Genomic DNA, 25,190 nt, shown 5'->3' with positions numbered 1-25,190 from the left:
CACACTGCCGCAACTCAGCAGCAAGCAGAAACATCACTTGATCTCATGTGTCCCTCAGTGAATCAGAGGCGAATCGATAGCCGTTTGTTTCCCTCCTGTCCTCCGTTAAGACTGGTTGTTGTTTGCGTCACAGCAGGAGCCAATCACTGAGCAGAACTTCGACAGCTACGTGAGCACCCTGACTGACATGTACACCAACAAGGACTGCTTCCAGAGCCCGGAGAACAAGGCTCTGCTGGAGAGCATCAACAAAGCCGTGAAGGGCATCAAAGTGTGAGGCCTCGGCACGGAGAGGGAATCTGTCCTAAAGAGAGGCGGAGGAACGGAGCGATGAAGGAGAGAGATGCTGAGAAACAATATATTGAAAGATGATTCAAAAACAAAAAATAAAGGGAATTCAGGTTATTTAAATAAACGGCAACTTAAAAAAAATCAACCCAGGGAGCATTCTGTAAGAAGATGACAAAAAGTGACGAGGACCAAAATCCACACCGTGCTGCTGCTGGGATTGGAAGGAGGAGACGAGAACCAAATCCTTCAGTCAGAATGGATGGAAAAGAAGAAAAACGATACTATATATCTGGGGGTTTTAATATGCTGTATGTTTACCTGTCGTCTCTTTTGTGTCCTTAACTGTTTTGGAGAGCGTATCACTGAAAACAGGGGAATAATTCTCGGTGACATGAAGAGGAGATGAGCTGACCGGGAGCTGAAGGAGAAAGCGAAGACTCTCTGTGCTGTCCTGTAGCATTTAGCATAGCGTGCGTGCAGGTGTGTGTGTGTGTGTGCATGAGTGCGTGCGTGTGGGCCTGACCGATCGATGGCCACACACACACACACACACACTCACTCCAGCAATATGAAGCATACACTGGACTGTATTTGTGTTTGCTTTGTGTTATTACGGCGCCAGGCAGCGACGTCAGCGGCACAGTGTTGACCCTTCGAGCTTCAAGGTCACCAGAGACTCTGAACTCTTCGGTGTGTGTCGCTCTCTTTCCACGGGACGGCGGATGATGTGATGCGTGTGTGTGTGTGTGTGTGCGTGAATGCCTGTATGTGTGTGTGTGTGTGTGAGAGCGCAGCAGATGAATCCTTCTGTTTTCCTTTTCTTTGAACTGAAATGATAATAGTAATAGTGTGCACATTTCAGCTTGGGTTAGTCATATCAATAGTATTTATCAGCATAGGAATTGCACTTCATTTCAACAAATAGTTTTGTGGTACGATAATTATTGTTATATATTAATTATTTAAATTTGTGAACTTTTAAATTGTAACTTATTGCCATTTATGTTATTGAGGTTTATTTATTTGAAGCAATCTATTTATTAACTTTGTTTTGTAACACACAAACACACACACACACACACACACACAAATGCATCTTTACTGATTAACATGGTCGAAAGCGTCTTACGTCAATATTTTAAAATTCTATATAGATGACTGACCGGGCGTGTTTTGTTGTTTTGAATACTTTTTAAGAGCGTTTTTAAGGGCAGATGTTTTATAACTGAGAAGATTTTGATAATTTTACAAAAAAGTTTTGCTTTTTGTTTTTTGGTTTCTATTGTTTCCTCACTTTGTTTATGTTACTGGTACATTCAGAAACCCACTGCTGAAAAAAAAAAGAAAGTATGTATTTATTATTTATTTAATATGAAAGAAATTGTCTGATATGGCTGTATATTTATTTTGTTATTTATGTGTGTGATGTTGACGGTTGAGTCTGAGTAGTCTTAAAAATCCATTGCTAATATTTAAATAAAGAAACAAAATCAATACAAAACTGTTTGATTACTTAGGCGTACCTATAGAAATACCAGCAGCTGATTGTAAGAAAACAAAACAAAAAAAAAGGATAAACCCAACAAAAGCAATCACTGTTCTGTTGGTAACTGGGTTTTTCTGTGTGTGTTTGCTTTTGTCAGGTGAAAGTAAACCAAGAAAAGTATTAAAAAAAAAAGAAAATACAGTCAGAAATGTTACCTCTCCCAAGCGCTTTGTAGCGGCCGGCACCGGCTCACCCAAAACCTCTGTAATGTACCACAGATGTGATGCTTTGGATGAATTCTATTTTGTCTTTATTTTGTTCTTATTTGATTTCTTCAGTAAAATGGTACATGTATAGAGCTCTAGTCCAGCCATGTTTGAGGCTGGATGTATGGGTTTGAAACACACACACACACAGAGACACACACACACGGACACACACGGACACACACAGTAACATATCCAGCCCTCAAGGATAGAATGGCCTCCTTTGACAAACTTATATCAGAGAAGCATACACACACACACCCTTGTAGCCTTACTCTAGATTTTAATTTTTATGATGCACAAAGTGCCACTAAAAACCCTCACTTTCTTTCCTGATTCTTCGCATTCTGCAATGTAACAATGTCAGGTCCCGGGAAGACCGTGGCATCAAGAGAGTGGTGATTGTTTCAGATGCCTTTATTTCTCTGCCAAGATGGCCATAAGTACACTATATATACATTCTGTATAAATAGATTTTAAAGATGCTATATATATGAATATAAACATACATATATTTTTCCAGTGTAATTGTTGACTTGCTCTTCTTCTCTTGTATTACCTTATGGAAGGATCACTAGCTGTCTAGAAGAGATGTGAGAGACGTTATCAATAGGAGGCAGTTACACCTTATTTAATATCACTACGACCTGCTCAACTGTGGCTTTAAACATTAAACCATTCAGTCAAGCTGGAAGGCAAGTAGGCACTGTTGATGATACAGAACAATACTTTGGAAATGTTTTCATAGGTTTCATTTTTTCCTTTGGATTTCTCTGTCCTTGATCCGGAAATGTTGAAAACACCTACTGTATGTTGTACTACTGAATCTGAGAAATGACTGTCAATTTGAAACTAGGTGGTTGGCTCTTTGTTCGTAAGTGTCATGTGAGTTATGTATAGTAAAAAAGATGATGCCTCTGAATAATGTTCTGCACATAGTGTTTGGCTACATTGTGCAGTTATTGTATTGTTATGGTAAAGCCTGCTCGCTATGAGCCGATTCTCCCTAATGTTGAATCTTGAAACTTTAGAGTAAACCTGCCTTTGAGTGATCAGTTGCAGCTACTGTGGTGTACAGGACAATACCCCTGCCTGTGTAACTCTGATGTCAAAGGCATGTTGTAAATGTGCTTTTAGCCAATGTAGAATGAAACTCCTTTGTGCACTTTCTGAATAACCATTGAAAATGCCAGCATTTGAGTCTCAACGTGTACCAACCCAATAGATCACGGGCAATAGCAAAGTATTCAGCCCTACTAGAGGGGACATAACAAAGCCTCACTACACCTGTTTGTTGCCGTTCACTTCAAAAACAACCTGTACATTGTGTCAGATACAGGAATCTGTACATTCAGGGGGGGTTGAGGGCTTCGTTCAACCTATGCTGTCAAAGCGTGGAGATGTATAAATATAGGAAGTGGTACTTTCTTTTCCAAACTAAACACTTTGACCAAACCAAAAGAGATTGATGAGAAGCAGTAGCAAGGAGTTTTGTTCTCAGGTGCCCGGAGAGAGCTGCTAAAGCAGAACAGAGCAATGCCATAGGTCAGCCAGTCAGCTGAGGCTAGAGGCGATTGCAGCGGCTGGATCAAGGCCTCGTGTGAAATGAGATGAGTGTGTGGGAGTGGGAAATTGATTTGCCAGGCTACACAATCTTCCCCTGTTTTAGGAGGAGGCGTTTGTTGCATAAATATGTGTCCATCACTCAAAAGAATGTCAAAGCTTTTATGACTTCTAAACCCTCCCCGTTTATGTCTTGTGTAACCTTTCCTCAGGAAAGATAGTTTTGATGCATTTGGTTAACAAAGTAGCATCCTCTTCCTCTCTTGAAATGCACGAGCATACTACCCGAGAGTGTTTAGACTGTGAATATTCTCCTAACTTATTTGATATGGCATGACCCCTTTTAAACTGCTTGATGAAATTGTCTACTGAGGTATGTAAATGAGTAACACTAAGAATATGAATGCATAACATTTACAAAAATGTCAGCTGAGAAAGTAAATGCAGCCCACAGTTGGTCCTGTGCCCACACACAGAATGTTATCCTCTTATATAAAGGACTGAGTGATGGAGTGAGGAGTTATTTAAGTAAATAGGGAAGTAAATTGAAAAAGAAACCAAGCACCAGTGAATTAAAATGAATTCAGCCCAGCCAAACTCTGTGCTGTGTGTCTGAGGGGGCGGAGGCGCACACACACACACACACACACACACAGACACACAGACACACAGACACACACACACACACCCATCCTGGTTTCATTTCAGTTATGGATGGCCACAATTTGATACATACACACACACACACACACCAATGTCTAATATTGGCATGAAAGTAGGAAATGTGGCACTTTTTGTCAAGCTGACTAAAACCAAAAGCTCACCCCCCAACACACACGCACACCTCTCACACACACACACACACACACACACACACACACTCTCTCTCTCTCTCCTCTTAGTTACTAACAGTTTCTAGCTGTGTGGTTTTATCATGTGTGCCTTTCTCACTCCGCTCATTTCAAGATATGGTATGTTTACACTCGGCAAACCTGCATCAAATACAGCTTCAAACCCTCTGCTCTGCATCTAGATCTCTTTACCGATAGGTGACTTTACTAAAGGGGGAGGGGGGATGGGGGGGACGTGACTGTGCATAAGGGAAATTAAATAAATGTGTCTTTTACATGCAGATAGAAGATAATGTGACTTTTTTGCCATAGTGACACTACCATTTTGTTACAGAGATACGAAACAAGAAGCTTTTTTTTTGTTTTTGTTAGTAAGTAAGGAAACTGTGATCTGTGTCGATTCAGGTACCAAACTGCATGGACAGTTTCTGTGAAGGAATTTGAAGAACATCTCCATCCTAGATAGATAATGCATCGGTGTGCAGGGCATTATTTTGAAACAAGTGGAAGTCTCTGTACATATTTGTATTCAAAAAGAAATAACAGTGTTATTGTTGTTGTATTGAAGACATGTTGACAAAAATGGTTTAAAAATAAAAAATACCAATAAATAGTTTGTGACAAAAAAAAACTCCACAGCCAAGGGATGTCCTGCTAGCACATTTTTACAGAGATGAGCTATTTTTACTGGTGATTTTCTAGGCATTGATATTGATCCTTTTAAAAAAGTACAAAACTTCCAAAATTACAAGCACTTCCACACTGATAGATTGTATGGCAATTTTTGTTACTTTTGTAGACGTGGTTGTTCCTTTGCTACTGCACCATTTTGTAAAGTGGGACAGGCCTTGGCTGTGCATCCTCGGGGTCTCCTGTTATTTATTTATTTTCCGTTTTTTTTCTTTTCTTTCTTTCTTTCTTTGGGAAAGTAAAACAATGTAGATGGGCCGATTTTGTGACTGTGTGTTTGTGTACTTGTGTACATGTTCCCCTGTTCCTGTGTCAGTGTTATAATCAGAGAAGTGATGTCAGTTATTGTGGGGGTATGAACCATTTTAAATGTTCTCTATGAAAAACAAATAAAGACTCATAGACAAGTATGACTCCATTGCATCAACATCACTCTCTGTCTCTGTGTGTGTATGTGGATGTGTGTGTACTGTGCATGTATGCGTGTGGCAAAGGAAGACCCTCACACCGCCATAATACTGCATCTATTCAAAAGCTTGTGTAATGTCCACTGACATGACCAAGCAGTCAGCTGAGACGCCGCTGCCTCCCTGACTGCTCAACAAAATGGGGGACCTTAGCGTGGTGTTAGCATGCAGTCACATGTGCTGCGTGTTGCCTCTGTGTTGACGGGCACTGACATCTGGTGGACCGTTTAATACCTACAGCTGCTGTAAAGTAGGACTATCATGGATCATGACCCACCGCAGCTTAAACACATGCTGTCACCTGTGACCTTTGACCCAACGGCTTTGCTGAGTGTGTTCAGGCTGCAAGCTGCTGCCGATGATCGCTTGTAATCCTTAACGGTGGTTAAAGTAGATATCGTGTGAAATGTTTTGGTCTGATATCAACAAACAGGCGTGGCTGACACTGTTGGTACACACACACTTTTGTAAAATAAAAATATTGGCTTTGTGCTTCTATTAAGGATGTTGCTATGGTTCCACAGGCCTTAAACTTCTTGATCATACCTGAAACATCAAACTCTTTGGAGACGGTCCCTTAACTTTCCTCCTCTGCAAACCACAGACATGCAGTCAGAAAAGAGCTTTAATTTTCAACATGTTCTGGAGAAATGCTGCATTATTCAAACTGATTTCCAATATATTTGGGCCTGGCTGCAAAAGAAAAACATAGTGTGTGTGTGTGTGTGTGTGTGTGTGTGTGTGTATAATGGAATTCACTTGTGACAGAGGAAGAAGATGAAGAGTTTCACCAATTTATGGACTAATTACAGCACTTTGTTATGGTTATTTATGAGGTTTTTGTTCAGCTATTCCACACAAGTGCTTCACGTTCTGATTAAATAAGAAAAAAGGCCAGAAGAAAAGAAGATACTTCACTCATTTACATGTGTGGAATACCTGCAGCTCACCTCATCATTGTATCTGGAACCTTCATTTTTGATCAGAAGTCGTTTTTTTAGAAGAACAATAATATCATGTGGTTACAGAAACAATGTAAGAGTCACACCAAAAGCTAAATGAATCATTAGTAACATTAAACATGGCTTCATTACATTTAGCTGTGCCAGTATTTACAAAACCAGGGCCTTGGCACTAAATGGAATGCAGCCATGGTGAATGTTGTTCTTTCTTATCTTCGATTATCATGATTTGTTGTCTGAATCCAAACATCTTTAGTCGCTGGGTATCACGTGACACACGTACACAGTGCTACACACACACACGTTTGACTTCCACTATCCATCATCGAACATTAGCCATTGATTCAATCGTCTGGTCTCATTACGTCCTCGTGTCGAATGTAGGCCACACGTTGCGTATATTACGTATGACGTCAGAACGTCAGCTGGCCGAATGTTTACATCTAGCGGTGGTGTGTTTCTCGCTGGATCCCCCAACAACAGGCTCAACATACGGAACATCGCTAAGCCAGGGAGCCTCGGTCACCATTTCCAGCAGGTATGAAGCTAATAAGATCGTGTGTGTGTTTGTCCGTGTGTGTGAGAGAGTGTTTGTGAGTGCGGACACACGCATGGCTGTCTGCTTTGTTTCTACAACACTGCCAACCCCGCTGTTGTCATTCTTGTCTCGATCTTTCTTCTCCCTCGCTTAAGACGGGAATGCGGTTATGTACGTGTGTGTAGAGCACAACGAGGCGTGACAGTGTGTTTATAAACGCGATCTTTTCTGTGCGTCGTGAATATCGAGCGATCCTTCGGCCCACAGACTTTGGTTTTTATTGTTTTACCGAAAGTGGATCACCTGAGTGGCGCAAATAGCCGCCGCAACAACGCGAGGGCGGTAAATGGCGTCAAACATCGTGGAGTTTGCTATGTGATTTAAAGTCTAAACTCGGTGTATGTAAATGATCGTCAAACACATGAGTCATTTCCTCATTGAGAAGTATAAACGGCAGTGTTTTTGCAGGAAGTGTGTACCCTACTAGCCTACTAAACCAGATAGTTTGTGAGACTTTTTGCAACAGTGCCACCCGGTGGGCATTAAGGGTAATGACAGTGTTCATTGCAAATACAACAACACCAAGTAGCTTCTATGCTTCTGATCAGTTGAGTCAAAAGCTGCTATTTGTTGGTTTCTGTTGCATCAATACCTGGAAACTTCCTCTTTAACTCGACCAATTGGCCTCAAACACACAAGAACCTCATATGTTTAAATGACCAGAGTCCTTTTGTTCTTTTATTAGGTGACAACATGTTAAGCATGTGGAAGTCCCTGCCCCCCTGTGATCTCTGTGTCCCCCATCGTTTGGCCCGAGGCCTGGGGGTGTTGACTTTGACGCCACCCTGAGCTGCAGCCACAGGAGCACATTCACACCTAGGTGGCGTTCGGCTGCCAAAAGCTTAATTTAGGCCTCTAAATTCTGGCAGGCTAGAGGTAGCGTAGCACAATGGACACACTAAGAAACAAAGGATGGCATTTTTTGGGAATGTAAATTAGAAATGTGAGATTCTGTGCCAGGAAAAGTGTAAAACCTTACAGTACAGAGCGTTCTAGATCCAAATAGGCGTTTGTGAGCATGAGGGTGGGTGAAGTTGAGCATTTGCCAGGTATGAGGATTCTACTTTGATTCTGCTCCAAAGTTTCTGTGTCTATTGTTAATAGCAGCTTTGAAAGGTGTAACAGCACGGAATTAAAAGTTGCAAAAAAGAGCCGGAGGAAAACGCAGTGCGAAAACAAATCAACACAAATCCTGTAATAATGCAGTATTTTGATTAAATGATCTTTGATTCATTGATAAGTGGATTGTACAATTCATATGATGACTCTTTGATAATGATGATGATGATGATGATGACGCTTCTCTCTGCCTTTAGTAAAGATGGGTGGAGCTGTGAGCGCTGGGGAGGACAATGATGACTTGATTGACAACCTGAAGGAGGCGTATTACATCCGCTCTGATCTGGTTGAGCGAGCGTTTCGAGCGATTGACCGGGCCGACTACTACCTGGAGGAATACCGGGATAATGCATACAAGGTGGGTAGAGAGGAGGCGGGGTCAACATGAGTGCCTGTGAAATGAAGACATGGCACATATAGATCCAGATGGACTGCATATATGCAGTAAGATTGTGGTTATGGACGCCATCTTTCAGCTGGGAGGACTTTGATCAAGACCTGTTGACATTCACCAGCTAAAGCATCTGGCCCCCTTTTCTTAAGACAATCTGTGGGCCATTTACAATCTGTCTGCGGGCCACAGTTGACCCGAGGGCCGTAGTTTGACCATGCCTGACCTGCTGTAGATATTATGTTATGAGGCTTTAATAGAATGAAACATTTCTAGCTGTGAGACAATGTGGTGAAATGATATTGTGTTACTAGGATTTGGCCTGGCGTCATGGAAACATCCACCTGTCTGCCCCGTGTATCTACTCTGAGGTGATGGAGGCTCTGGATCTCTACCCTGGACTCTCCTTCCTTAACCTTGGCAGTGGGACGGGCTACCTCAGCACCATGGTCGGCCTCATACTGGGTAAGTGGAAACTCAAAGGAAAGTTACTGGAAGAGATGTTTACGTTCTGCATTGACAGCCTCGGCCTGCAAAATGGTTGAGCACTCCTGATTCTCTTGATGTAGCGATGAAGGAAGTTCAGCCTGATGATCATCTCCTGTCTTATATTCAATAGTCTCATAAACAACCTCCTCAATACGCTAAGATCTTAATCTGCACGTAAGCCTGCTGGCCATGATGTAATTATAATGATAATACACTTATGTGCTGCACTAAGTCAGTATTTCCTCGCTGATAATGCTCTATTCTGTGGCGCTACATACCAAAATGTGTGCGCCAGTTTTTCTCACACAGCTGCTGCAGTAGAGCATTGCTGTGAAGAAATGACTCTTTGTCAGCTCGCCATGATACATCATCACTTTAACAACCACATGGTGGAGTCTGTCTGTTGAGGCGGAGCAGCTTCTGGTGAAACGGCTTAAGTCATAAAGCTTTAAAGAGGGAGGGATTTTGCCAAGATGTTATTTATGTGTGAAACAAACTTGTTGAGAGAATTTGCATAGAGATGGGAAAACCGCAAAATGTTTATGTTCTTGAGTACATATGAGTGTGAATGTAGGTCAAGCATCAGCACTGCACAATAGAAGGAATGATTAGTTTGTTGTTTACCATTGTAGTAATGGTGTTGTGTGTTCTACTGACTGTTCCAGGACCTTTTGGAATAAATCACGGCATAGAGTTGCATGCAGATGTGATCGATTACGCCTACCAGAAGCTCGATTCCTTCATCAAAACCAGCGACAGCTTTGACAAGTAGGTCACCTGAACCCACTGATAACTGGTTTTACATTTGTGTTCCTGGCCTGCACACAGTGTTTGCATTACCCTTGTGTTGATCCTACAGATTTGAGTTCTGTGAGCCCTCCTTCGTGGCGGGCAACTGCCTGGAGATCCCCCCGGAGAGCCGTCAGTATGACAGAGTGTACTGTGGGGCTGGAGTGCAGGAGGAGCACGAGAACTACATGAAGAACCTCCTCAAGGTGGGAGGCATCCTAGTGATGCCTCTGGAGGAAAAGGTGGGTGTTCTGCTTTCACAGCACTCTCATGCAATATTTCTTATCATCTTAAAAATGTCTTGGTCATGTCCTCAAAAAAAATAAAGTACTTAAGAGTTCAGAACTGAAAGGTGTTTTGATGAAATCATTGATTGGTGAGCTGTCACTGCCCTCTGCTGGATTATAAGAGAGTTAAAACTAGATTGTTCCAACATCAGCTCCACTTTAAGAGCTTATCAAACACAAACTCACAAAACAGCCACAATAGTATAATGATGGTATTATATGGTATAATTATACATTTTATGTAACTGTATCAACTAAATGGCCGTTTTTCCTGTTTTATTATGAATAGAAGTCAAAAGGGTTAATATGCTCAGCTGAAGCATCATTTTCAGATGGTAAACATTGTCTTTATATCCTCTTGTATTTTCCTCCAGTTGACCAAGATCACCCGTATGGGTCCGTACAGCTGGGAGACCAAAAAGATCATTTCTGTGTCCTTCGCTCCTCTGGTTTTGCCCAAACACAACACAAACTGCAAACCCAAGACCGTCCCACTGCGTGAGTCTGCATGCACACGCGTGTTTACCTGCATGACCGAGCGAGTGTGTGTGACAAGGCTAATCAACAATAAACAGCAACTAACTCTTATATCATCATCTTCCTCCTCTGCTCTGTTATTGTTCTTCTCTTCTCCCTGGTTGTCTTTTAATTTACGGTTTTTCATTTTTGCAGCCAAATATGAAGTGCGGACGTTGCAGGAGCTGGCCCGTATCTGCATCCGCCACACCCTCAGGGTGACCACGGACAGAGGCGACAACCAATCACGCGGCCGTGGTTCCTCCTTCAGTGTGGGCAGAGGCCTGGCGGTGGCCGGGCTTCATAAGTACGGCCCTCGCTTCAAACGCCGGCGCGTCCACCGGCGTCAGTGTAACGCTCTCGTTCTGGCAACCCGCCAGGTGGTGGCCAGCAGCGGCATCGGCCCCACGCCTCTGGACAACAACAACAACCAGGGAGGAAGAGGAGGAGAAGGAGGGATAGTGGAGGAGGAGCACGCAGACAGGGAAGGGAGGAGGCAGCACATGAGAGGTAGCAGAAGGGCAGGAAGAGTAGCGGGAGGGGTGCTAGAGGAGGAGGAGACGGTGGAGGAAGAGGAGGAAGAGGAGGAGGAGGAGGAGGAGAGGGAGACGGGGGAGCTGCTTCAACCCCAGCCGTCTGTGAACATACTGAGGGAGAGGATACTGGGCCTGCCGCTGCCCGAGCCCCTGAAGATGTACCTGCTGTACTACAGGGAGAAATGAGCCTGCAGGCGGTGCAGACAGGTTTGGAGTCGGATCAGAGCCCAGGGATGGATCCATCAACCAATCTGAGGCTGAAGCCCCCTCCTCCCCCCTGCTACCACCCACATCAGATGGAGCGACATGTCACCTGCTGTACTGACCCTGCAGCTCAACCCGGGTCTGCCCACATAGTGCAACTCCCTCTCTCTCTCTCTCCGTCTTCACCCCCTTCATCATCCATTCTCTTTATCTCTCTTGCCGTCGTTTGGCTCCGCCTCCTGACATTCCTTCCTCCGTTCATTTCCTGACGCTGTAAAGGAAAGAGTTGAAGCGGTTTGTCCAGTGGAGGGATGGGGGAGCTTTTTTGTTTTCCTGCTTCTCCTCAATTCCACCAAAAAATCCAGAATTGGCCAGCTGACAGTGGCTCACCAACACACAAGACAAGAGTCTCATTTGAGGCGCAAACCAATAGAGGAATGAATACAGCAACGACAGATGAGCGCAGCTTTATTATCATAGACAACAAGACAGCTTTTTTTCAGTAGAATAGAGAGAAATAGTATAGAGTCGTGTGGAACCAGAGCACAGAGACGAAGGTGCAGCTGGTGTGTGTAACAGAACTGTGAGAAGGAGGAGAGAGGAGTGTGTGTGATGACCAATTGGGCGATGTGTGTCGTTGTGATCGTTTCCACGTTGGGCCATCAATGAAGCGTTGTTATTATGAATCCAAGCTTTTCTAGCAGATTGGATGAAGTTTGATTTAATGACAGAATGAGTTTTACTTCTTTTCCATGCATAGATTTCTTTGTTTGTTCCTCTCCGTCTCTTGAGTTTGATGGACCGACTCTCTAACCATCTCATGCGTATTCAAGGTTCATCTCCATTATAGTCCGATGAAAGAGAATGACCGTAAAAAGATAAATATACTTACTGTTATTCCAATTTACAATCATAGAAACCAGCATGATGAAAGCAGATAACTACAGTCTGCACTTCTCTCTCTCTCTCTCTGTCGGCACATTTCTTCTTCTTGTGCTCTCGTCTGTGTCGCCCTTTCATTTCCTCCTGAATCCTCTTTTTTGTTTTTTTGACTTCAAGTGCTCTGTACAGATAAATTTACTTTAATGTTTCGATTTGCGAGTCCACGATGATGCGTCGGTGCGTCCAAGTCTCTCCTGGATCTTTTTCTGTTGTAGTTTCTATAATCGGGGGCATTATTCTTTTTTGTTGTTGTTGCTGTTTTTGCTTTTGTATCAAACTTCCTGCTCCTCTTCTGTGCCAAACTGATGTCGCATGGACTGAAACCCTCACAGGAGCCGCAGATGGACAACAGCAAGTCGCTCACATGAAGAAGCAAGCAACGTTTTTATCATTTAGAATCTGCGAAACTGTGGCCACTCAAACAACACTTAGGTGGGTTAAGGGTTTGTTTTTGTTTAATCACTCAGCAAAGTTGGAGCCTTAAATCTCTCCCATTCTGATTGGATATCCGGGCCGATATTCGACATCCATCACTCAGATGTTGGTAAAACATATTGATCATCATCCCGCTCATCATCTCTGCTGTGAATAACGTCGTGCTGCACCGTTTGGCCACTCTACCATTTTTTTTACTGCTGCTGGATCTACTTTGAGTACTGTACAGTATGTATGACCAATCCTTCTTCTGACTTTAACTACCAGTTGTGATTCTCTGCTGAATGTATACGATGATTGTGTATTTTTACACTCGGCATCATGTTTTGGTGAGGATGGCTTGCTTGCTGTTTTTCAGATTGATCTGTATTATTGACTGCTGTTAATAATAATAATAAAAGTCCATTATATACAAAACGTCATCAAAGGAGTAAATGTTTCCACTCAGTGATTTCCAAAATGTGTATTTGTATACTTTGTTTACAAGTGCATGTTTTGTTGCTAGAGTGGTTGCTATGGTGCTTCTGGCACTGCACTACAATTATAGTAGTAAGATAAAAGGAAAAGCACCCTATGCAAATGCCAGACTCCGGATACACACACACACACACACACACACACACACACACACACACACACACACACACACACACACACACACACACACACACACACACACACACACACACACACACACAGCCTTCTATCAAGTAAAGACCAAGTCACACTTTTCACACGCACACTTATTCTGTTGGGCAAATCAGCAAAGAACACAACAAGGAGCCTTGAACCCACAACCTTGCGATCATCAACTATCTATATATTTTTTACTATTTAAACTTTTTTGTTTGAACCATTTTTTTTTAAATTATGAAAAAGTTGACCCCGTGGTGATCGTTTTGTAAAACTAGAGAAAACCAGATAAGTCCATGTCTTGGACAAGGAAGGAGTGAAAGAGCTCAAATTTCAGACACAGCATCCAGACTGCAATGGCATCAATTTGTGAGAATTTGGGGCAAATTAGGGACAAAATTCTGAACAAGTTGACCCCGCGGTCAAAAAGTTATTTTGTTCGTCACAAATGAAATCCTTCCCAATTTGTAAGAATCAAAGTTGAATTAGTTTCAGGTTCTAAATATCTGTTCATATTGAGATGCCAGGTTTCACATCACCACATTGTCATTAATATAAAAAAAGGATACAATAAACCTTGTAATCATTGAATTGTCTTTAATAAACAAAATAAACTGAACACATGAGGACAGATACAATGGGACATGAATACAGCGTTATGTTAGTTAAGAGATTGTTTGTATTTATGACGTTAAATGTTCTGTACAGTGAAAATACTCCATCATGATATCACCTACTCTCACAGCGTACACACAGACACCGCTGTACAATGCTCCACACACACAAACACACACTTATCTTACAAGTGGATGTCTACAGCTAATTGGTGTATACGTATAAACAAAGAGTAAACCTGTACCTGAACATAAAGACGACACGTGTTACATGCTGATGTGTGTGTGTGTGTGTAATGCCAACAAATGAGCACGAAAAATTGCACGTTACCTTAAATTACAAAGCTCAAAAAATAAAACTATCTCAAACAAATTCATTTTGATATACATCTGTATATAAAAATGAAAAAAAAGTTGTATTCCCTAAGGATTTTTTTTTTTTACGTCTGCAAAAGTGATAAAGGATTTCCTATCAACACGTCTAGATCCTTACATTTCTACATACATCAGTTATGCAAACGTGGGCCGACCGCTGTGACGTCCCCCCTTTGTCTGAGGAACCATTTGTCACTTTGGCCTTTGCTAAGCTGAGGCGGGCTTGATGATTCTTTAACATATGAGCCCAATCTCTTCAGGCTCAAGTTTGTGAGAGGATTTGCTTTGCTGTTGTGCCCAGACCTGATGAAGAGTCACAGTGGGTTGTAGATGAAGATCTTACAGCAGCAGCCAGCAGACAGATCAGCCCTCAGTCTGAGGAGCGTGGGGAACAGAGAGCAGCAGAGACCGGCTCAACACCCGAGGTTTCAACTCCACATTACTCAACCATAGATACACAAATGGAATGGTTTGTGTATTCAGATCCGTTCCAATCCGTAGTGTTTTCGACTAAGCTCTATGGAGCCACCGTGCTCTGGACAGCTTTGCACTTTATCTGGGTTTCACTGTTAACTGCTAACTCATTCCAGGGACCCATCAGACCAATGAAAGGGTAGCTGAGGTGAAGATAGAAGCGGGAATACGTCACCGCCCACCACCTGCCTCCCCTCCCTGCTGCCCCTCCCCCAGGTGAGCGGGTGGGGATGGGATGGTTCAACGCAGTGTTCTACGCTCTGCCTCTCCATCAGATGAGTGCACTTGATTCTGACAGGCGGTTGGCAATACCCTGATGCTGGAATCACTAGATGAAGCAATTTTTAAAACATGGGTGGGGAACATGCGGCACCTTTCAAATAAAGGAGCAGAGATGAAGGGCAAAGGTTAAGGCACCTTGGAACTGATTCATCTGAGGCACTTTCCAGCTAAGGAACCCTGCAGCAACCAAGCAACCCAGTGTGTGGTTAGCGTGTTGGATCTGTCTGTAGCAGGTGTGTGTGTGTGTGTGTGTTAACCTCTGTGCCCCTGGGAGAACAGCATCTACTGATTACAGCTATGTGACAGTCATTTGTGCGTTGCATTCTGGCCTGTATAGTAACAATCATACGGATACTAACTTGTGTACCACACTACACAAAACACACGACTCCACTTCTACATCGCCAGAAGTCCTGAGACAAATACCAGCGCAGTATCATGTCAATCCAATATACAGTAACATAGAAACACACACACACACACGCATGTACAAAGATATGCCAGACCTACACACACACACGGAAAAGGAGCCATAAGTCTTTGGGTCCCTTTCATGTTCACATGTAACAGAGAGGAGGACGACAACAGGAAACATGCAAGTCTGAGTAGATATGAGGAAGAAGTGCATTGTGGGTACTGCAGTCCATCACAGGGGGTTCAAAGCCCACCCTAAGGTTTTTTTGTGTGTACATTAAGAACATAGTGAGACATTAGATACCATAAGACGTCGCTGGCGCTGGGCCAAGTGTGGGGAGGTTAACAGTGTGTGTGTGAGGGATCCTGGGCTTCATGCTCCTATACACATGTAGGTCAAATCTCTACGTTGACGACGCTTCATGTTGGTGAGGATGTAATGAAGTTCAAACTTACAAAGCAGCAGGAGTTTCTCTCTCCTTTGACCAATCAAACATTCATATCCCCTTAGAGGAAAACAAAGGAACTCCATAAAGGAAAGGTGCTCAGAGGTCTGTGGTGATTCATGGTGGGAGTTGTCACTTAGGCACCAGCCCGCGGGATTGTGGGTAAAGAGGCGGTCCTGGACTGCAGGGGCTGAAGGGAGAAGTCGGGGTGCTCGACTTCTTGGCGGTCCTCGGTCGACTGAGTGGTAGAAACGAATGAAACATCATGAAAAGAAATGAAGGGGTCGGTGAGCTCATGATTTCTTTCTGACAAAGCAAACAATGCTTATGATAGCTATATGTTTTACCTGGACTTTGGTTTCTTGAGGCTGCCGTTGGCGCTGACCGGAGGAGTCGGTCCCAAGCTGCTGCCGTAACCGTACGCATCCACCGTCACCTCCTCCTCGTCTCTGAGGGCGTCCTTCAGAGCGGCCGCAACCATGGGGTCGATGACCGGCTGCTGGTACTCGTTGGTGGTCCTCCCTGGTAGATCCAGATCTAGGATCAGGATGTTTTCAGCCTGAGGAAACGGGACAGACACACACACACACACACACACACTCACTACTGGGTCTTTGTGTGTAAACAGCTTCATCACTTCCCTCTGTGGCTTACATTGTATCTGCTGTCAGCTCCCGTCTTAATGGCGGTGCGGGCGTGATGACAGAGAGGCCTCTTGTAACCCACAGCTGACAGAGGCCGGGTCATCATCTGGTGGTCACTGACATAAACAAACACATATCACAGTGTATCAGCATATCAACAGGATGTTTGCAAGAGGCGTTTGCTGTATATTGTGTGTCTTACTCTTCTATACGAGTGATGGGCTTCAGTTTCCAGCAGTCGTCCTCATCAAGGAACGCTCGGTTTGTTATTTTGCTCTTCTCTTTTAAGGGGATGAAGTTTTCAATGATGAGCTGCCTGAAACACAAACCACCAATGGGTCAGAGAGCTGGGGAGGAAGAGAGAGAGACAAGGGAACAAGAAGGATAAGGACAAACACAAAGACGGATCAACATACAGTCGCTCGTTACGTCCCGTCTCGCTGTGTGTTATGAGCCTGAAACAGGAAGTGTGCTGCTCTGAGACTGCGGTTTAGAAATGCTCCACCTCATTCAATACACGGATGAATCAATACCCAGAGCTAAAGAGAGCCCTGTGCAGCCAGACGCAAACACAGTAAAATGAAAGCCTAGAAGACTCTTTTCTGACGTCTGTGTATAATTGAATCATTACAGTTGTGTGGAAAATCAATTCTGACAGGAGAAGGCGTTGCTGTGACTCTTCATTCATATGCACTACAGCAACTCAACCCCGTTACAGACCCTGACATTGTTTCACAGACTCCAGGCCCCAAATCTGATCAGAAGCCGCACCAAATCAATCGCCGCTTTGGGGCGATCGTGTGTCTCATCGATCGACCTTGTTTGCCGTCTTCCTGCTGCTAACAGTACAACACGCAGACTCCATACTTTAGTTTGAGATCCCTGGTGAGCTCGTTCTGGACTTGCTGCAGCTCCTGGCGCTCCTTGATGTGAGCCTCCTGGACGTCGTGGATTTCTGCCTTCACCGCCTGCAGCTTGGCAAAAAACTAAAGGACAGAGAGGAAAACCAGGTACGACGATTAAAAGGAGAATTATGAAGCAAAACAACTTACAACAGTGTATTCCATGTGTTCAGCATATACAATTACAGATTACAGTGTCTTCTATTGTACATGGGAGGCAGAGTCATTGCCTAAAGGAGCAAAGGTCACGGCCCCAAACCTTTATCAGCTTCTTGGTTTTGGCGTCGACCTCGTGCTGCAGAGAGCTGTAGGTCTCCCTCAGCTCCAGAGTCTCTTCGTCACGATACTCCATCTGCTGCTGCATCTCACGCTCTCGCCGTTTCTGCAAACACACAAACACACAAAGAGGTTTTACTCGCCACATCACAAGAGTGTGTGATCAGGCCGGAGCTGTTGCTTGGTAGTGAGCTGGCCTGTAGTCTGGAGGATAGTGTGCAGCTACACTACAACACTACAACAATCAGGATACAATAAAAACAAAGGGGTTCACCTATGACATCACTTTTTGACGCACCTGTTCAGCGATTTCCTGCCTCTTCAGCTCAAGCATCTTCTGTTGCTCATTGGTGTGATCCACAATGTTCTTCCCCCCGACCAGGAGTTTACTCTCCATCGCCTGCATGCAGAGGGGAGGGGGGAGGTACAGAATAATGACCAAAACATCCCAGCAGTGTGTAGGACACGTAACAAGAGGCTGCTGGATTCTCAGCTCCTTACCTTCACTTTGGCGGCCAGCATCTCTCCGGCGTCTCTCTCTTTCTTCAAATCTTCCATTTTCTTCTGTTTCTGTTTCAGCAGTCGGGCTTTTTCCTCGGCCACCAAACTGTGATCTTCCATGATGGCCTTTCTCTCTTTCTCCAGCTTCTCCTGCTGCTCGCGCCAGTAATCCCCTTTATCCTCGCCTTCCTCTTCGTCATCCTCCGTCTCCTCCTCGTCCGGATCCTCGCCGTCGCTCTCCTCGCCCGGCCTCCTCCTGTGCCTCCTCTTCTTCCTCTTGCCCGAGCGCTTCTCCAGCTGCTCCTTCAGCCGGGCGATCTCCTCCTGAAACTCCCTGAGCAGCGCGTCCTTGGGGTCCTCGTTAATGCGCGGCTTGTTTTTGATGTTCTTGGCTCTGTTGGAGTAGCGCAGCGTCGTCAGCGTCTCCTCCACGTTGTAGGAGGCCGGGCCGACAGTGGCGACCATAACGGTGCGGGCGTTGCCCCCCAGAGAGTCCTGCAGCAGACGGGTGAGTTTGGAGTCTCGGTAGGGGATGTGGGTGCTCCTGCCGTCCACCAGAGCAGATATGACATTACCCAGAGCAGACAGGGACAGATTGATCTTCGTGGCCTCCTTCAGTCTCTCTCCCTGAGCTCCGGTCTTCGCCTGCCTTTCACTACCGGCCAGATCTACCAGGTTCAGTTTGCCCACTCTGATATGGTTTTCCCCGTCCACGCCCAGCTCGCTGCACTCCACAGTGATGACGAAGATGGCGTGAGAACGTGAGCTGTGTTCGTTCATGTTAGTGGAACCTACCGACCGATTCTGGTTGCCCACGTTCATGACGTGCTCGATCTCCTGCACGCTCTTCGTGACAAACGAGGAGAGGTCTTTGACATAGACCCCCGTGTCGGTCCTCTCTTTGAGCTCGAGGCGGCGTGACTGGTCCTTGGAGAGTAAGTCTTTGATCTCCTCTTGGTAGATCTCCAGATACGACGCTCTAACCAAGTACTGCTGATTCTGGGACCGTGAAATGTGTGTGAAGACGTGGTCAAAGGAGTTAGGGATCACCCCTCTCTTCTCTGAATCATTCCTCACCCCCTCCATGGTGAAGGTCTTCCCTGTTCCCGTCTGCCCATAGGCAAAGATGGTCCCATTGAACCCCAGAAGAACTGAATCCACCAGCGGTCTGAAGGTTTCATCATACAGATCGATTTGTTTGGAATTCCAATCATAGACGGAATCAAAAGTGAAGACTTTGGGGAGATCGTTGGCCGCTGACTCTCTGGGGTTCCTGACAAGAATCTGTCCCAGTTTCACATCGACAGTGACCACGGAACTAAACTTGGCTGCACGCTCCTTCTCATTCATAGGCCGACAGCGGACCACCACCTTAACCGACTCGGAGCTCTTGCTTTTGGACATGATGAGATGAGGAGCGGCCGGCCCTGCTTTGTTCTTTGTCTCCTCTGTGCTCCAGAGCAGCTTCACTGACAGCTCTGCAATACACACGCCCACATCAGACCCTGAGATGATGCACAGAGGAATCATTCAGACGAGACACAAAGTTCATCAAATCAAAGACACTGGCAGTTTATAGTTTTACTGACACATCCTAACCTAGAATAAGGAAAAAAATACAAACACTGTCTTCATGGGCCAAACACGGCCCACTGAAGTGTAGCAGGTCTCGGTTCATTATTTTGCAGAAACTACAAAGAATGACACTTACTGCTGTGACATATTACTACTGACCCGATTTAGCAAACTAATTCTAGCTTGTTAAGTAGCAACAATGCGTTAGGTTAGCTCAACGCCGGATCTACGTGTTATTAAGTGACAGCCGTTGGCGACACTCTGTTAGCGAGGGAATGTGTCGATAAACTGCGCTGTTTAGAGGAGATAGGAAGTAAAATAATTTTAATTGCGGTTGGTTGAAGTAGCTAGCTAATTAGCTTAGCTTAGCCCATTACGAGACTAAAACACTGGCCTAGCAACGAGCAAAGACTGTATGGCAACAGCAAACACACTGTTAGGCTAAGCTACATGTCTGTTAGCTCCACCCGGGTAACGCTCGCACTGAGGGTACGTTTAATTTTATTCAGCATTTCGTCACTGAGATTTAACAAGCACATTCAAGACATGCAAGCTCTATACGAGTAATGCGGCTTGTAAAAAGATGCAGCGTTTACCAGTGGAGACGGTAGCTAATCCCAAAGTCAGTCAGCCATTAGCCGCAGCTCATCCCTGCAAAACGGACTGAATATGGTTGCCAGGTTGGTGAACGTCAGCCCCCCGTAAAATTGACGTGAAAACGTAAAGAAGATGTTATGGTGTGAGGTTGCAATCTGTAATACTATGGGGCCAGATAGGTGTCATAGTAAATAGCTCAACCTATTATGTGTCGGAAGTACACAAGAATATTCGTTCAGGTGGGACGAGAAACACGTAAATGTAGATGAATACAAAAAGGGACATATATCAAACGTGGCAACCCCCAGTTTAGCTCCACAGGCACGTTCAATGTCTCCAAACAGCCAAACTTTCAATGGCGGAAGTAAACAAAAGACTGTTGTTTCTTTAAAAAATACTATCCCTTTATTTGTGGAAAAAATTACAGAAAAAACACTGTCATTGAAACTACAAAAATCAATGCATTCAGTGGCCTCAAACGTTTATATTTCGTCACTCATTTACACTTAACGGTGAACAGTGCAAATCAACTCTGCTGATCCTCCAAGCATCCCTGAAACATGTGTTCACATTCACTGGAACACAACAATCCTGTTAGCATTACTTTCAAACCAGGCTTCAAGGTATTTTGTCAGGTTTTTGGTGCTGCTAAACTGACAGGTGGAAAGACAATCTCCCCCCTTTCCTCCCTATAATTAGTAAGTTGGATCGGTTACTGCCAACGGAGAGCAAAGAGAGGAAAGGAAACAGTAAGCAGAAAAGTGAAGAAGGGAAGCTCTGGGTAGAGAGAAGGTGGGGGGCAAAGGGGAGCGAGGGAGCACAAGATCACTGACATTTACAATCAATCTTCTCCAGGGTTCACTGAGACAATCACAACATGCCTGGATTTGGAGAACATGGTTACACAATATGGCCGCAGCTAAATGAAACGTCACAGGAATGAGTGTGTGCTACTGCCACTGGAAGGAAAAACAGCTTTGATATCACAAACATAAACATTGTGAAACACCTTTAATGTAACCAAATCTTGAAATGGCACACAAAAATACTTTTCGAGTTTGGTAGCAGCTGTGTCCATGTCATGAAAATCCACAAAGGCTTGTATCTACGCTACTGACCTGCTACCTGCTAACCTTTCCCACAGATTCAACTCCATTGTCAAAGTTGGACCCATGCTGCGCCTGATAACCTTAAATCCTATCTGTACTTCACTCACTATGGCCGGTCACGTCATGGATAATAAACTCCTCTGCACTGTGTGTGACGCTGCTTCTCAGAGCTCTTCTTTGTCATTTAATTTCCCGGGCGTGTCCATGCCAAAAAAGGATGAAGGAAGGCCGTGGACGTCCCGCTGTCTCTTTACAAAGGCGGAAAAGGACGACACGCAGTTGCCGATGAAGTGATCCGCTCTGCCTAGAATGTACAGGTCCGTTTGTGCCAAATCTGGCTGCAGAGTCACCACCTTCACCTGCAGAAACAGGGGGGAAATGACAAAACCCCTCTTACAAACTGTGCTACAATCCAGCAACAATAACTTCTTACATAATTGTAAGCTCATTACAGTGGATCACTAAACTCACCTTGCCCTTAAAGAGCTTTTCTATTTCCCTACTGTGGGATTCTGAGTCGGTGGCGATGTAGACGGATCGGGCGGCGGTCTTCTTCACCCACAGCTTGACGGCTCTGCGTATCTCTGACAAGTCAGGGAGGCACATCGTCATGGTGAGGGGCAGGGCTGTCTGTCGGTTGTAGCCAACGCACTGGGCAGAGGCCATGAAGTGAGGACCTGTGTCGTCACTGTTCAGCAGCTTGCAGGCATTTTGCTGTAAGGAAGGATGGAAATGTCTTAGCAGTGACCGGCGAGTTTAAGGTGTGAGGACCAAGCAAGGGCTACATATTCTGTACACGCAGCACACCCATGGTTTTTGTAAGGTACAGAAGCTTCATGAACATTTTAGTTTAACTGTTAAGGTGCAAACATCATCCAAACACTATCACTGTTCGGAATTGTGACTTAAAGGGTCTAAATCAAGATGGAACCCCTTGGATTTACTAAAACCTACTGACCCAGTCGATACCAATCCTCAGGTGAATGCCAACATATGGCCTGATCAGCTGGCTAGCGATGAGCTCTTCTCCCTGGTTTACCATCTTGTCTGACCAAACCATGAGGCGCTGCAGACCAACATGCTCCTCTAAGACCGGGAACAGAGCAGGAGCTCCGGGCATGGCCAAGACCGGGTGCTCAGAGGGAGGGAACCTATGCAAACAGGAAACGCACAGATATGCTTTTGGTTGGACATAGAACACAGTAGCAACCACATAAAGGTTAATGTCATGTAAAATTTTATATAAATAATTTCAAGTATGATTATCCGATACAGCAGCAAGTCAAACTTAGTCACTTCTGCATTAATTACACAATGTGTGCACAGGAAACGTGTGCGACCACAGTAGTAGTGAGTCATGTTGGAGGGCAAACTTGCTGATGGTGAAATAACAGACGGAAAAATTTCCAAAAATGTCCTCACTTATTCATCCACTGTGGCTGATAATAGACGCTGAAGGACATGCCACCAAACAAGACAGACTTCACAAACTCCACACCAGCATAGTCCCAGAACGGACCGAATGGGTTTCCATCCTGGGGGAAAACAAAACAAATCAAACAACATCATCCGTCCATATCAAAACAAAGCAGCAGTCACGGTCAACTTCCTGTCTACCTGCCACCAGAGGGCAGCACTTCACACACCAATGCCGTTTCACGCACTGTCAACACCATTTGCTGCAATAGGAACTGATTTGAAATTGTTTCGTAATAGAAAAAGGGTTTTAAATCATCTCCTCAAAGACTCTTCTCTACGGGACTCTCACCTTCATCGGGCAGGTCTTCTTGTCTGAACTCCGCTCCGCCGCTTTCTCAAAACAGTAGGCGCTCCTCTGTTCTGAGGGCCAATATTTTGGAGCCAGTTTCTCCATAAAGGCCTCCAGACTGACCACACGGTGGAAGGCAGACAAGGCCTCCAGCTGGAAGAAGTCACTGTATGCGACATGGACCTTAATGGAACAGGAATAAGCAGCGTAAATAAAGACACGTGACCAGATCCTGCTTACTTTGATACACATGCCTCATTTCACCATGTAGCACATAAAGGCCTCCACAAGATCACCAGCTCCTGTCCTTCACCCTCTTACTTCAGAGGGGCGAGTCCTATTCTTTCCTACAGTTCCTTCCCTGTTGTTTGTCTCCAGGTTCACCTCTTTCCTTTTGCACATCTCAAAACTTCCTCCTCACATTCCAGCTTCCAATCTTTCATTTCATTTCAGTTGCATCAATGAAAAACAACAAAAGCTTGAAAATTCACCCCTACCCCACTGCTGTACTTACATTGGTGTAAGGCGGTGTGTGGTGGCGGTACACAATCCAGGGAGGGACTGCCAGGGTGCGGTTTAACATCTTTGCAAACGCCAAAGATCCCAGGAAGTGGTCTGCCTGGTTTCCAAAGCGACCTGACAAATAAATCATTTTGTAGCTTTAGGTTTAACTGCTGCTTGTGTGTAGAAGGCGGGACCTTGATGGATGGATAGAAGGAAGATGTAAGGGCGCCGTTCTGAATGATCTTAACTCAGTGTATCGTGGCTCTCATTATTGGGTTTGCTGAGGATCTGAATTAAGTGCTTAAAATATTCAGAAAATGTATTATTAGGAGAGCAAAACAGAAGGTAGGGCTCTTCTTTATTACTGTTGTATCAGCATTGTGATTTTAATTTCCATTTCTGTGTCAATTTAAAAAGTTGTGTGTGTTCTTCAGATATTAATTACATAAACTATTTTGCAGAATGAGTGTGAAAATGTACATCTACTCATAATGTGACAAAAATACTGAATTCGTAAGTAAAAGAGAATCATATTTACACTTTTTCATATTATTATTATTATTATTATAGCCAATTTGATATGTGAACATTCTGCCATCATAATTGTATTTGTAACCATTAATTCTTTGCTCTGTGGGCACTTCAAATACAACAAATAGCTCACGAACCACAGTTTAAAAACCACTGAAGTTTCATGCCACTCCAAGCAGAATGTTATGACTTCAAACCCAAACTGTCAACATTTAAACTTGGTGCCTCATCTGACAACAATCCATACGTCATTGCAGAAATCAAAGTCTATTTACCCATACAGGGGCAGTACAACACGTAACCATTCTCATCCCACTCCAGCTCCTCTGCGGAAGTCCAACGAGTTTGGAGCAAAAGTGCTGAAAGTAAACACATCAGCATGACAGCAGGAGAACACTGTTGATTCGCCGCCATTGTGGTTGATTTCATGTCCCAGCGTGCACTGCGGTTTCGCCTGCCGTGTCTTCTTCATTGTTAAATGTATACAAAAAAAAGAGTTACGCTACCTCTACCGCCACCTGCTGCACCGGAGTGGGAATGGGCTCGGGGGGAAATAAACACTGATATCTTTTTATCATACAAACTCAACGTTTCATGACTTACTTAACCTGTTGTGTGCTAAAACCTGCTAATCCTGCCCATAAATCTGTCACCCTCCTTTGT

At 44.4% G+C, this 25,190-nt stretch overlaps 4 protein-coding genes across 7 annotated transcripts in view; 2 read left to right on the top strand and 2 right to left on the bottom strand.

Moving 5' to 3' along the window:
* The window catches only part of myt1b (myelin transcription factor 1b), a 73,479-nt gene extending 70,986 nt beyond the window's left edge, over nucleotides 1-2,493 (top strand). For both annotated transcript variants that reach the window (XM_076167165.1, XM_076167164.1), the window contains one exon: nucleotides 134-2,493. In XM_076167165.1, coding sequence (XP_076023280.1) covers nucleotides 134-277 — 144 coding nt within the window. In that variant the 3' untranslated portion in view covers nucleotides 278-2,493. The remainder of the gene's footprint in view (nucleotides 1-133) is intronic.
* Nucleotides 2,494-6,891: 4,398 nt separating this feature from the next.
* pcmtd2b (protein-L-isoaspartate (D-aspartate) O-methyltransferase domain containing 2b) lies at nucleotides 6,892-12,350 on the top strand. Of its 2 annotated transcripts, XM_076166300.1 has the most exons (8): nucleotides 6,892-7,114; nucleotides 7,860-7,994; nucleotides 8,491-8,651; nucleotides 8,999-9,149; nucleotides 9,839-9,941; nucleotides 10,033-10,204; nucleotides 10,624-10,747; nucleotides 10,922-12,350. In XM_076166300.1, the coding sequence occupies exons 3-8, from the start codon at nucleotides 8,496-8,498 to the stop codon at nucleotides 11,485-11,487; spliced, it is 1,272 nt and encodes a 423-aa protein (XP_076022415.1). In that variant the 5' UTR covers nucleotides 6,892-7,114; nucleotides 7,860-7,994; nucleotides 8,491-8,495; the 3' UTR covers nucleotides 11,488-12,350. The 2 variants fall into 2 exon arrangements, with proteins under 2 accessions (XP_076022415.1, XP_076022413.1); XM_076166298.1 differs by lacking the exon at nucleotides 7,860-7,994 and having other exon boundaries at nucleotides 6,895-7,114.
* A 1,742-nt stretch (nucleotides 12,351-14,092) lies between these two features.
* On the bottom strand, nucleotides 14,093-20,707 carry kif3b (kinesin family member 3B). 2 transcript variants are annotated; one of them, XM_076166297.1, is made up of 9 exons: nucleotides 20,615-20,707; nucleotides 18,444-19,921; nucleotides 18,241-18,342; nucleotides 17,926-18,048; nucleotides 17,632-17,750; nucleotides 16,967-17,080; nucleotides 16,775-16,880; nucleotides 16,468-16,679; nucleotides 14,093-16,358 (listed from the first exon to the last, which is right to left on the bottom strand). In XM_076166297.1, exons 2-9 carry the CDS (start codon nucleotides 19,845-19,847, stop codon nucleotides 16,253-16,255), a joined length of 2,286 nt encoding a protein of 761 aa, XP_076022412.1. In that variant the 5' UTR covers nucleotides 19,848-19,921; nucleotides 20,615-20,707; the 3' UTR covers nucleotides 14,093-16,252. The 2 variants fall into 2 exon arrangements, with proteins under 2 accessions (XP_076022412.1, XP_076022411.1); XM_076166296.1 differs by having other exon boundaries at nucleotides 18,444-19,948; nucleotides 20,615-20,698.
* Nucleotides 20,708-21,269: 562 nt separating this feature from the next.
* On the bottom strand, nucleotides 21,270-24,959 carry pofut1 (protein O-fucosyltransferase 1). The gene is made up of 7 exons (XM_076167211.1): nucleotides 24,803-24,959; nucleotides 24,007-24,128; nucleotides 23,493-23,675; nucleotides 23,147-23,259; nucleotides 22,683-22,875; nucleotides 22,196-22,438; nucleotides 21,270-22,083 (listed from the first exon to the last, which is right to left on the bottom strand). Exons 1-7 carry the CDS (start codon nucleotides 24,954-24,956, stop codon nucleotides 21,889-21,891), a joined length of 1,203 nt encoding a protein of 400 aa, XP_076023326.1. The 5' UTR covers nucleotides 24,957-24,959; the 3' UTR covers nucleotides 21,270-21,888.
* Nucleotides 24,960-25,190: the final 231 nt, after the last annotated feature.

Source organism: Genypterus blacodes, unplaced genomic scaffold (genome assembly GCF_046128005.1).
Source record: "Genypterus blacodes isolate CSIRO-AG114 ecotype Tasmania unplaced genomic scaffold, CSIRO-AGI_Gbla_v1 ptg000156l_1, whole genome shotgun sequence".
NCBI classification, from domain to species: domain Eukaryota; kingdom Metazoa; phylum Chordata; class Actinopteri; order Ophidiiformes; family Ophidiidae; genus Genypterus; species Genypterus blacodes.
This window is presented reverse-complemented; position numbering and strand designations above follow the sequence as displayed.

What these genes read in the sequence shown, in the direction of transcription:
- kif3b (XM_076166297.1), bottom strand. Translation starts at nt 19,847, where the DNA reads ATGTCCAAAAGCAAGAGCTCCGAGTCGGTTAAGGTGGTGGTCCGCTGT. An exon ending in TGCTGGCCGCCAAAGTGAAG is followed by an intron (nt 18,343 to 18,443) that starts GTAAGGAGCTGA and finishes CTCTGCATGCAG; the next exon opens with GCGATGGAGAGTAAACTCCT. An exon ending in CCCATCACTCGTATAGAAGA is followed by an intron (nt 16,881 to 16,966) that starts GTAAGACACACA and finishes TGTTTATGTCAG; the next exon opens with TGACCACCAGATGATGACCC.
- pofut1 (XM_076167211.1), bottom strand. Translation starts at nt 24,956, where the DNA reads ATGAAATCAACCACAATGGCGGCGAATCAACAGTGTTCTCCTGCTGTC. An exon ending in AGAAGACCTGCCCGATGAAG is followed by an intron (nt 23,260 to 23,492) that starts GTGAGAGTCCCG and finishes GTTTTCCCCCAG; the next exon opens with GATGGAAACCCATTCGGTCC. An exon ending in TGAGGATTGGTATCGACTGG is followed by an intron (nt 22,439 to 22,682) that starts GTCAGTAGGTTT and finishes CCTTCCTTACAG; the next exon opens with CAAAATGCCTGCAAGCTGCT.
- pcmtd2b (XM_076166300.1), top strand. Translation starts at nt 8,496, where the DNA reads ATGGGTGGAGCTGTGAGCGCTGGGGAGGACAATGATGACTTGATTGAC. An exon ending in ACCAGCGACAGCTTTGACAA is followed by an intron (nt 9,942 to 10,032) that starts GTAGGTCACCTG and finishes TTGATCCTACAG; the next exon opens with ATTTGAGTTCTGTGAGCCCT. An exon ending in ACCCAAGACCGTCCCACTGC is followed by an intron (nt 10,748 to 10,921) that starts GTGAGTCTGCAT and finishes TCATTTTTGCAG; the next exon opens with CCAAATATGAAGTGCGGACG.